The sequence below is a fragment of the Linepithema humile genome, chromosome 2 (assembly GCF_040581485.1).
Source record: "Linepithema humile isolate Giens D197 chromosome 2, Lhum_UNIL_v1.0, whole genome shotgun sequence".
Lineage (NCBI taxonomy): Eukaryota > Metazoa > Arthropoda > Insecta > Hymenoptera > Formicidae > Linepithema > Linepithema humile.
The window spans coordinates 1,938,638-1,950,806 of NC_090129.1; the positions used below are offsets into that span (position 1 = coordinate 1,938,638).

The 12,169-nt window shown below is 45.2% G+C and overlaps 1 protein-coding gene across 8 annotated transcripts in view; it reads left to right on the forward strand.

Annotated features, from left to right (window-relative positions):
• Nucleotides 1–12,169, forward strand: part of dlg1 (discs large 1) — a 311,020-nt gene that overhangs the window by 67,634 nt on the left and 231,217 nt on the right. For all 8 annotated transcript variants that reach the window (XM_012376102.2, XM_012376104.2, XM_012376103.2 and 5 more), the window contains exon 2: nucleotides 5,963–9,223. In XM_012376102.2, the coding sequence (XP_012231525.1) occupies nucleotides 8,788–9,223 (436 nt within the window). In that variant the 5' untranslated portion in view covers nucleotides 5,963–8,787. The remainder of the gene's footprint in view (nucleotides 1–5,962; nucleotides 9,224–12,169) is intronic.

Consider the following 12,169-nt stretch of genomic DNA (forward strand, 5'->3'; position numbering starts at 1 on the left):
ACACGCAAAAGACGTTGCATGTGAAATCATCGTGAAGTCCTCTTCATCAAATCAACGGAAAATCCTTTTATTCTCTCTTTCTCTCTATTTTTCTCGCTTCCTCTCCGTCTATTTTGAGGGATTTGCAGTAAACCGCACAAAGGAAGAGTCTTCATCCCTTTATGGTTACAATGGGATTTTCACTGCGCTTTTCTTTCCCCGTGGACGTTCCATTTAATTCTACAGAGAGATGCATACTAATAGTAGAAGGTTGCTGTTCAAACGTCCACTGCGTAAACTTTCTAATTAATAATAGAATAATTAATGTTACGCCGACAAATTCCCACACTCGCCTGCTACACCCTGGCGTCGGGATTTCGTTTCAGATTACAAAGTTTGTTAATAATCGCAGTCGCTTTTGTAGCAGTCATATCAGTGGGAGGAATCTTGACAATTAGCTTGTTTGTCGCGAACTTCCGTTTTGTAGGAGTAATTGCGACTGCAGTATTTTCCGCAGTTTTTCAACTCTGACAAAGATATTTTTTCTCGTCGAGAATATTTTATTCAATTTTTTAAACTATGCATAATTATTTCAGAAGTTTGACCGAAAAAACAAATATCGTGAACTGAATTCGAGAGATGTGTATTGTTTTTAATAGTTTATAAAATATTTGCATGAACGCTGATGTGTTCCATCGCAGCTCTCCTCGGCGAAAGTTTCTCGCGCCGGTCCGCGCAAGATTTATTGCGATTACCGCGATTTCCGTATCCGCCGAAAATATGGCTGATAGTGTTTACAACTCCGCCGACATAGGCGTGTAACGACGTAGCTTAGTGCCGAAGTTGGCCAGATAAAAATTCGAATGAAAATTTAGCACCTCGATGCTCCCAGCACAAGCAAGAGAAGTTGATAGTAAGAAAGAGGGACGAAGAGAAACGAAGCAAAGTTTCTTTCCGAAAAACTTTTCGAACGTTGACAGCGGCATGAACGACGGAGGTTTGTCGAGAAAACGAATTCTGCGGAAATATGAAATAGTTTTTGTTCTCAGCAATTGGAAGTTAATTTCACTGTTTGGGAGTGGCGGTTTTTCATAAATCGATTTTTCATAACCAGTGCCTGAAAAAAAGAGGGAGGACGATCCCGCGCTGACGCGATTTATTGCACGTCAATCGTACAGTAATATTTTATGCCAGGAATGAATGTGTCAGTTTGAGAAGCAAATATAATGAACATATAAACTAATATATATTGATTTTGCGATATTGAAAAATTGGAATAAATAAATGTGTAATTGTGCAAGCGCTGGAGAAATTCTGGAACGCTGGAAAAATTTGGAGACAAGAATTTTTTTTAAATTAAACTAAATTTAGTGTGAAAATACGTCTGCATTAACGAAAATGTGTACTTAAAACTGTCTTACGCGCAGCAACAAAGAAACATTTTTATCCGCAGTGAACCGAGGATTTAAGCATGAAGGATTAAATACCGGCGAGCAAGACAGCAGAAAAAATACAAAGGTGCACTCGCGATTCAACGAGGCAGACGCACCTGCGTCACGCTGAAAAGCACATTCTTTCTGCTCACTTTAATCCGAATACGGGCGGACAAGCCTTTTCTCATTCGCCTTTTCTCGTTCTTCCCTATAGTTACGTCGAAATGAAGCCACTCGGCCGAGAATTACAAGGAACTCATTTGTAAAATGCAGGTTACTTACTCTTTTAAGATCTCTCAGTGCAAGATCAAAGGCATTTCAGATATTCTCGACAAGCTCGACAATTATCCCGCGGAAAAATGTGAACTGATACAAGTAGAAATGTCGATCTCTGAAAATAAGCAAATATACAGCAAATATACAAATATATACAGTATACTTAATTACCGAGATTATTCTGTTTAACAATATATGTAATCCGAAACTAACTCACGCGAACGGTGAATCGCACTTTCAAGCCACAACCGCAGCCGCAAATATATCCGATTGTACGTATTCGCGGATACTCAAAACTCGTCAGAATATTATCGACGCAAAAAAGTGCGCTTGCTCAAATTACAGAATCCTTTCAGAACTGACGAACCGTTTCTCCGCGGAAATCTTTGTCGAGCCGTTTTGCCTTCCGTCTGTTTGCGCTCGCCTCGCGGTTGTCGTTCTTTGTTAAAAAATTATTAACGTACGAGTGACCGTCAAAGGGCGCGCGCAGTTTCGTTTGTTTGTTTGTGCAACTTGCACAAACCATTGTAATCGCGCCTCGGAATCTGCATTATGTTACCCGTATGCTGCCCGTATGCACGGTGCCCCGCGTTCTCAAGCGCTTTCGCGCACTCGAAACGGCCCTTGCCATCAAGTTTGCATCGAGTTTACTCCGCCCTTTCGCTCGCTCGTTAGATCTATAGCTCGGCGGTTCGACGTGCTCCATCCGCTATGTGCAGAGGGAATTGGGAGCGACAGAGATGCTCGCTCGTATCCGATAAACTCTTTTTTTACGATTACGATTCGAGGATTGTCGGAAACGTAAAACAGCACCGACGGGTTTAATCGGGCTCGGCGAGCGTTGTAGGCGGATGAACCTATACGTTTTAAAGTTCGCCACATTCGCAGAAACACGGGAGACGGTTAAGAAAGTTAAACGTTGACATCGTAAACACGCGAAATATATATGTTTCCAAAATGTCATTTTGGTTTATTTTATTAGCCTGAAATATTTTAAGTATTCCGCAAAATCGATAGGACTGGATTGTCTTGCATACTATGTATGGAATGTCTCGCATAGTGTCGGCTGTACTATACAAACTTCCTAAATTTGTCATCACCGATGCGAAAGTAACGAGAAGTTGCATCGATGTTTATATGAAAGGCGATAAAAGAAGAAGAATTATTGAATGCATGTGCGAATCGCGCGTGGCGATTTATTTTTTGATACGCGTTTCGGCGCGTTCATTTCAGATCGCTTGTTACTAGTCCAATTGTTGTTCGAAATAAACAAAACTTGTAAAATACGCAGCGTCGTTATTAGTGCTTCCAGCGACGTGTGTTATCGCGAACTTTTTTGCTATCCGAATCGCAATTTGTTTTTCGCCGCGAATGTCGAACATCCGCCGTCGTTTCGGTTAAAAATCGCAGCGTTCATGCGCGTTGCCAAAAAGAATTTGCATTTCTGTGCGACATGTTTATTAGACCAAGCGCAATTTTCTGTTTATTAAGAGACATGAATAACGTTCTTCACGAGATGCGAATATGTGCGCACAGAATCAAAAATATAGCATAATATCGAATGTCGGCATCGGTAGTTTATAAATATTTTCTTTGAAATCCGGAACCGATATATTCCTTTATTGGATATGAGACATGGAAAAAACTTGTTATTATTTTTATGAAAAAAATATCTAAAACTAATAAATAGATTGTACTTTATGTGGTATTTTATTGTTACGCATTTTCCGCACAAATATTTATTAGTTATCGCATCTAAAACAATTTTACAAAAAGTTAAAAAATGTTATTTTAGAATAATTTGCTGAAAAGTTATATACGATGAAAGATTGTGTCTCTTAAATTAATTTTATCCGAAAATAATAAATTTATTCTAATAATTGTATATTTTTCGTAATGTTGTTTACGATTTGAGATGCTACATTTATTTCTTAGTTTAAACAATGAACGCCAGGATCCGACGTTTGGTAACTTTAGCGCTTCTCGGTTAATACTCTCGGATTAACTTATCAGGTATGTAAAAAGAGGCGGAAAAGTCGTAGGAGCTTATGGAGAAAGAAAGTAAAGTTGTTTCCATCTAAAAAGGGTCGCCGGAACTTTTAAAATATATTCCGGTTTTTCCCTTACCTTCATCGGGTTATCCCGTTCTTGATTTTACTTGAGTTTGAACTTTATAAGCGTAATAATCCAGCTCTCCAAACAACCCGAAATAAAAGAGTAGTCTTTGTCTTGCGTTTATTCGAAGCAGAAATGTGTGTAACGAGCGCAATGAAAACCTGCGGTTTTTGTTTCATAAAATACGGATAATATTGGAGGAGAAGTTCGCAACAAACATCAATCTCGACAAATTCGCGCGATAATGATATCATCTCCGCGCATATTGTTATTTATCGTTGCGCGGAACATTATACTCCATTCCTTATCCAATTGTGATAGTTAATAATTATAATATCTGCGCGCGGCGGGAGAAACAAATATTAATCCCGCCGTTGGTTGTCGGCGGTCCGTAAACAATAATTCGTGTCGCAGTGCAAAATTAATTTTTACGACCGCGTCGATTAAACGCTCAGCGGCCGCGGCGCCGCTCGAAAACGGGCGGATGGCAGCAGGACGGGGCTAATGATTCATCAATTTCAATTTTGATGATTTACACGCCTGCGAAATTACGGTCGGACGTTTTACTGCGAAGAAATACGATCGACGTGGTAATCATCGCGCCAGCGCGATGTATCAAGCTTCGTTCAATCGTCCGGTTGATTTTTTTTTTTTTTTTTTCATTTTCGACAATCCCTCGCGTTACTGCGAGAACCGATGGTCGGAAGCACGCGGTCATCGAGCCACCTGCTACATTATTTCCGACATAATCGCATTCGTTCGCGGTTTATCGGCTCGTCGTTAAATCGATACATAGCGGAAGGGTAACCTGCCAAATGAGTTCCTCGCAGAAATTTGTCCACCTATTAAATTTACCGCTTATTCAGCGAGTTTGAAAACGCGGTGGGACTTTTTGTCGAATGAACGAGCCAAACGTTGAGTAAAAATGAGCAATTTTGAAAAATGACGTGTATAAAAAGAAGATGAACGATTACGCATACGATACTTAAAATATATTAAACTACTGTGCGGAAATGCGCGTTTACTTTACGCGCTTTACGCGACGATAGCGCGAAAGCGCTTCAATATGCGGCCCGTCGCAATACAGTCCGCTTCGCGGAATCACGACAGAGCGTTGTTTTTAATCACCGCGAGCACCGGTGCTAAAAGCGACGCTCGACGAGGCAGTTATTGAGCTATTCAGCCTGTCATGAGTGGTAACGCGGGTAACGCGGATCAACTAAATCCGCGTGCGTGAAATCGACAGGCGTACCCGACCCCGGACTCGCTCCGATTCACCGGTGTTCTCCGGTCCCGCCCTCGCCGATGGCGATGCAACGCGGGTGAAATGGATCAACGCGTCGGCGAATGTACGGCGCCGTATGAAATGGAATTTACTCAAGTTTTAATTACTCCCGCGCAAGACAGAAATCTCGCCCCCCCCCCCTCGCGCACTCGACCTAACGGAGAGTACTTGCCAGCAGCGTCAGTGCTCGTGGAGCGCGTACAAGTATTTTCACCCCTCGGGCACGCTGACACGGCCCCGGCGCGCAACCATGTCGTTGTCCCTTTATACCGCGTCCCCTGTCGCAATTTACAACGCTCTCTCGCAACGCTTTCTCCCGTGCGCGCTCTCTCTCTCTCTCTTTCTCTCTTTCACGATGAAGTCAATCTCCGCAACTTCGCTGACGTTCTTGTTTTATTGGGCGCGATCTGTATTTACGAACTCGCTGTGGACCGTTTTATTCCATTACACTGTCGTTACGCCGTCGATGCGCTTTGCAGTAAGTTATTGGCGTGATCGACGGAAGTTGCAAATTTCATTACGGAGAGTATATTTAGTTTCTCGACATTTAGACTTTATGTTTGTTTGCAAGTTTCAAAACGACGAGTGACTCGAAAGCGACGCAAAGAGAGAGAGAGATGAGTTAAATGCAATTATTATTGTTGTGTAATGAACAAAATTTCTATCGCAATCAGCTCACGCCGGCGAATGAATATTGTAAATTATTAATCAATACACGGAAGAATCAATCACACCGCTACTCAGAGAGTCGTTGTTGCGAAAGGGATGGCGATTGAAAAATTCTCCTCGAGCGAGCATCGAGTTCGCGAAACGAAATCGATCGCGCTTCTCTCGCATCGGTAACGCTCGACGGTTCTTGCCACGACTTTTTCAGGACAGAATGGAGAAGTATCGGCCGGAAATCTAAAGGACGGAGCCTTCCAAAGGGAGTATCGAGGCCGAACCGACGACCCGAGGAAAAAGAAACCGGTCACTTATCGAGCCTTCCTCGCGAATGGTTTTCATCCACAAACCTCTCCCTCTCTCCGCATCCGGAAAACCACGTTATCGCCGGATATCAGCTCTGACCAGCATCCCGTGACTAACGCTTCGACCGCTCATGCGTACGGAATGAAATATTCGTAGGATTTCTGCTCACAAAGTTCCGGTCCAAAGGATCTTATCGGGAGGATCTCGATGCGTTACTGACCTTGCCGGTAAACATCAAGATTCGAGAAAACACGGAAGCTATGCGCAACAGTTCCGAACACTAATCAATCTTTTGCGAAGAGAATTCGCAGAATGAGATCGAGTTCGGTGAAGAGGTGCATCGTGGAGGGAAATTCTTGAATCTTAAAATTCGCATAGCCGGGAAGAGATTTGCGGCAACAGATTTGCGTGCGACCGATGATGAAAATTAATATCGCCGTGAAAACGGGGCTATCGTCGAAGACGGACTTATCGGATCCCCCGCGAGCGCACGATTGACGACGAGTCGAGGGATTGACAGGAGTGAACCCATTCAGTCAGACTCGGACTCGACGGGAATTGATAACGAGCCGCCGCTTGAATCCAAGCAGTCACTCAACCCCACCGCGCGAGGCATCCATTTCAGCCAGACCCGCCGACCATTCGGCCGCGAGAACGGGATCCACTCACCCGGCTATGCCCCATATCCCGCCATCGTCGCGATTGTCGAACGAATCTCTCCTCGCGGCGATTCAGTGACGCGGCACGGCATCCTGAAGAGAGAAACCACCGTGGTCGGAATACTCGGCCGGAAAGCCACCTTTCGCGCGCGCACACACAGACGCCGCGCGTAATCTCGCGGAGAGCGCAGGACACACGGAGAGGGAATTGGTCGCCGCTATCGAGCGTTAACCCCAGCCTTTCCCCCTCGATTCATCCCCCCCACCCCCCCTTTCCCATCAACCGGGAATGAACGCCGAACGAAACTCGCTCATGCGTGAGGGGTGAGACGGCAGCGAGACTGGAAGTGCCGTCCCGATGGGACGGAGTCGCGTTTCGAGCGCTGCACTCCTGAGAGTGGAAAAACGTCAGCGCCATGTAGCTCGATGGACCAGCGAGGAGAGTCTGGCGACGGAAGACACGGGGGACGGCAGAAGTCGTCGGCGACGTCATCCGGGAACGGAACTTGGTCGTTGAAAGTCGTGGGAAAGCAAGGCGTAGCCGCGCGCGTCGCCGGAAAACGGGAGCGCAATGATCAGAGGACAGTTCCCGGGAAAATATGGAAGAATCTACGCTCTCGATAACTCGGGACTTTTCTACTTTTATAGAAGTATCGTCGTCGTCGTCGTCGTCGTCCTCGTCGTCGTCGTCGGAATGTCCCCGGGACCAATCGTTTAGCTCTCTTCCGTATTAAGGCTGTATCGATCATCCACGTTCTCCTCGTCATCGATACTCGAAGGAACTGGTGCCTTGGTTGACTCTCGCTCTGCTATTTGCACGAGCAACTTTCTCTCTTGCCGTCGAGAAAAAGCGGATTGTAAATTAGGAAACTTCTGTGCCGGATTATTGTCTTTCTCGGATCGGATAATGGCCGTCTAATTGATAACGCTTATCAAAGAGCGGGTAAAGTAAATCGTAAGTAGACGGGAAGACGTCTGCGTTTCGACGTCGACTGTTTGACGCTCCAATTCGCGGAAAGATTAATTGAGCAAAAAGAATCGGCTTTTCACCGTTCGTATCTTTCAACGATTTCGGATCTCTCTTTATTTGATTTCAAACATCTTGCAGAGTTTTGAGTGAAACGAAAGATAGTTCCTTCGTACAAAGAGATAAAAAATCGCACTAGTCTCACGAGCGCGTTATCTCACGTCGCATCAGCGCGAGAAACATCGCTCCGACACTCATCGAGCAATCTTCAGGAAGAACGGTGCCTTGCTCATTCGCTCAATTTTCGGTCATCCACAAGTCGAGCTCTCGTGCGTCTAAGAACGGCAAGACGAAAGGAAGAATCTCGTAATTTCTGACTGTGCGCGTCTCGCCGGACATTCCTTTGCCTGTAATCGCAGAACTTTGCTCATCCTGATGAATCGTCCGTGAGGAATGCGAATTATTGGGCCGGGGACGCGCTCTGCTTCCGATGAGAGATACTCGCGATATAAGGATCCTTATTCCCGCTGATGAAATTGTCGGGAAAACCGATGAGATGTGATCGAGGTCATTTTGCTTCGATCCTTCCAATCGTTTCGGTACGAACGTTGAGTGGAATTGTTTCGTCGTGGCGCATTGACGTTGACGTCGCGATAACAGGAAGCTCGAATCTGGGTCAAGAAGAGGATACCGGTAAACATCGGAAGCTGCCAACGGGAACGGAAGTTCCTCTCGAGCGAAACGGCGAAGCTCCCGATAATTATTAATATCCAACGGGCTACAAAATTAGAGGCTTGGATTCAGATTCAAAGTAGCGGACGGAATTTCTCGATGATGGCCGAGAATAATCCACTGCCAATGAGAGTCTAATTTCTGCCAATTTTGTACATCGCGAAATTGTAGGCGAAAAAAAGAAATCATAAATGAGAAAATCGATGACGCAATTTCAGCAGGATATCGGCACGTGTTTTTCCGTGCTTGCTTAGTTACGATTGCCATCTTATGAGAATAGGCGCGCGTTAAAGGGGGAAAAAAAAAAAGGAGGAAGAAGGTGTGGATAGAAAGACAGAGAGAGGTAGACAAATCCGCGCCGAAGTCGGTGATATGTGTCGTGCTGGCTCCCGGAGCCTCGATGACCTTGACCCCGCGAGCATGAAGCACCCATCGAGGTCAGCGAGTCTCGAGGTTGCTATGGCGCTTTTCGGCATGGTTTGGCTGCTGCGCGTTCGCTCCAAGATGCTTCGTTGCTCGAAGTGTCAGCACGAGGAAATGCTCGCACAGCAGCAACAACAGCAACAGGCGCAGCTGCAGCAGCAGCAGCAGCAGCAGCAGCAGCAGCAGCAGCCGCACCACCATCATCATCATCATCAGCATCACCAGCACCAGCATACGCTGTCGCAGGCCACGAGCCTGCTGCAGACGATGTCCGACGACGGCGTCAGCTCGTCCGCTAACACTTTGTTTACGCTGGACACTCCTGGAGCGGCTGGTCCGGCAGGAAGTTACTGCGAAGTGCACGGATACGTACAGGCGAAAGAAGGTAGAGTGCTTTCCATGTGTCTCCTTACCTTTTATTTATTCACGTTATAAGTAAATACGTCGAAGGCGATTGAATTTTGCAGGACGCAAACTTTACGCGTGTAATGTAAAAATTTTGACACTCTAATTTTCAAATATTAACGGCACTTTTCGTATTCTTACGCGCATTTTGAGAAATGTTCTTTTAAAAATTTACCATCGAGAGCGTTAAGCTTTGTAGAAAAGTTCTGGGCTCTCCTCGGGGAGCGGAACGGGGGAGCGAGCGACGATACGAAACTTTTGTAGGAATTGTACGAAATATAGCCGGTAGTGCGTGGCTTCCACTGCTCGTATCGTAAAAACAACCGTTCGCCGGTGTTTTTACGATGATGAGAGATATCATTTCGAAAGATATGAGAAATAATATTTCGAAAGATGAAACGGCTTTAACAGCGCTTCATATGTTTGATAGCTTAAAGTAAGATTGGACGCTAAATTGTCGAAATAAAAGTGATAAACACATAAAAAGAAATTAGCAATAATATACGATAGAAATTATTGTTGCAATCGTTACGTTCGAGCACAAAACGCAAAACTTGTTTCGCTTACTTTTTTTTTCCGTCGACTGTCCCGAGAATGCGATCTACTTCGATTCCAATCGCCTTTCGGCCATAAATTCAAAAAGTTCTTGCACTTCCGATTTTCGCTTCTGCTCCGGCATACTGCAAGGCTATAAGAAAACTTTATCGAGTGCGCGTCGTGATGCAGTCAAAACACGGGACTTGGTAGCATTAGTTAGGAGGCATTATCCACGAGACAGTGATAAATGGCGCGCGCGCGTGCGTTTTAAAGCGTTATTATTGCGCAAATAATAAAAAGATCGGGCTGTACTACTTTTTGCAAGTAGTACAGCTCAATCGGCGCGCCGGCACGCGATAATGACCGTTGCGAATCAAATGAAACTTCCGTTCCGCGCTCGCCGCATAAAGAGGGTTTTCAACGAATTGTTACGTTTATCAACGTCCTTCATCTGCCGCAACCGGCTACATTATGACGAGTTGCGGAGTTTGTTGCGCGCGGCTTTTATGCGACGGCCTCATTGTCTCTCCGCGCGGACAAGACACACAAGAGCGCGCGTCCCTCTGCGTTCTCGCTCGTTCGCCCATGTAAATGACGCGAAGCGAAGAATCAACTTCAGCTCCGGTCGTAAAGTAAATACGTCCGAACTCGCGCTGTGTGTGGATGTACCATCTCCCGCGAAGCATGTCAACGGTCCCTTTCATTACAGCGGTCTTTACGGCTAGAAGACCGTTACACGCAAGACGTTAATGCACATTACAACGTGAGATGGAATTTGAGCAACAAACAGATGAGCAAACCATTTCTAGTTATTGTAGAAGATAAGCAGTCGTTCTTGGCGCACAGCTAAGGCGCTTAACGGATATAATCGTTCCGAGTACGTACATTAACAGGCGTTTACGGTGGCGAAAATTACTTGCTCTTACGTTAATATCAGAGTGCGCACTTATTGTTAGTAAAGGTCTCGACTACATCCTGGGTAAAAGGGAGAAGGGAGAAAGAGAGAGAGAGAGAGAGAGAGAGAGAGAGAGAGAGAGAGAGGATTAATCTAGTCGTAAAGGTAGACTCCGAGGATAATTACACCAACAGCAGAGTAATCTCACGAGTTAATTAAGAGGTGCATTACTTATTGATTGCTTGTTAGAAGAAAGTTTGAAGAAAGTGTGTTAACGGAAAATTTGATTCGACCTCATTATAATGATGTGTTAAATTGCTATCGTGTTTTTGTATTAAAAAAAGAAAAATAATACACGCTGCGAATGCAATTTGTTTGTCATCGCAATTGCGACCGGGACGGAGAGAACGTATGAGTTGAAACAAATGAGCTACGGGCTCGGTGAAGTTTATTCTTCTTGGATAATCATCTCGTTTGCCGACCAAAGCCTCGGTTTTACGAGACCGTTAGTTACATTGCGATGTAACTAAAATTCGCCGAGCTTTTCCAGAGGAAACAAAGAAGAGCGACTGAGAGAGCGGAGCGGACCTCTTGCCCGGCAGATTGTCTCCTTTCTCCTTTCGTTCCGCGTCCACGGTCCACGGCCGCATACGTGCACCAGGTACCGAGTCCGTCCACGCGGGTACATACGCACGCACATACACGCGCGCGCAGCACATACACGTACGACCTAGTTATGAAATAGTTTTCCTCGCGCGCGGCGTAACGGCGACTCAGCGGTATCGCGCTTTAAAGCTGAAAGCATGTTCGTGTTGTGTGCGAACGGTGGTCGCTGTATTGTTTCGAGTTTATTATCTACCACGCAGCCTGCAGCTGTCCCGCGGGGACGCGAAGTTAGATAAAATGGCGGAAGAACCAGTTGAGAAAGTACGGGAGAAGGAAAGCTGGGAAAAGTTTTGGACTTTCGCGATAATAATACCGGGATATCTCCGATACTGTTCCGTTGGAACACGATTTTTTTTTTTCATGAGTGCATGACTCTTTTGCGGAAAGTAATTCAGATTCAAGAATCCTCGATATTTCGAAGTCGACCATGTTTTCAGTTTGCCGAACCTTTTCTTACACGATCGAGATTCGAGGATGGTAATTTGAGAAAAACTTTGCGAGAGGAGATATGAAAAGAAATTTCAGTCTTTCAGACGCTTGCAATGAAACCGTCATCGTCGTGTTTCTTTTCTTTGACGAAAGTTCTTTTATCCGAAAATGACGAACAAATCTGCTTGAAAAATTTCAAGCTAGTTAGCTGCCATAATTAAGCGATTATAACGGACGAGAGTGGTGCGTTCTTTTCGTACTTCTGAATATATATATATGGTACGCCGTCATTTCGCGAAAATAAAGGTAGTTAGACGAACCGACGTCCACGTTGCTATGCTGTACTAATGAGTATAATTAAAAAAGTCCGCTCCTGAAGCCCATCAACGCGCGTCCCGC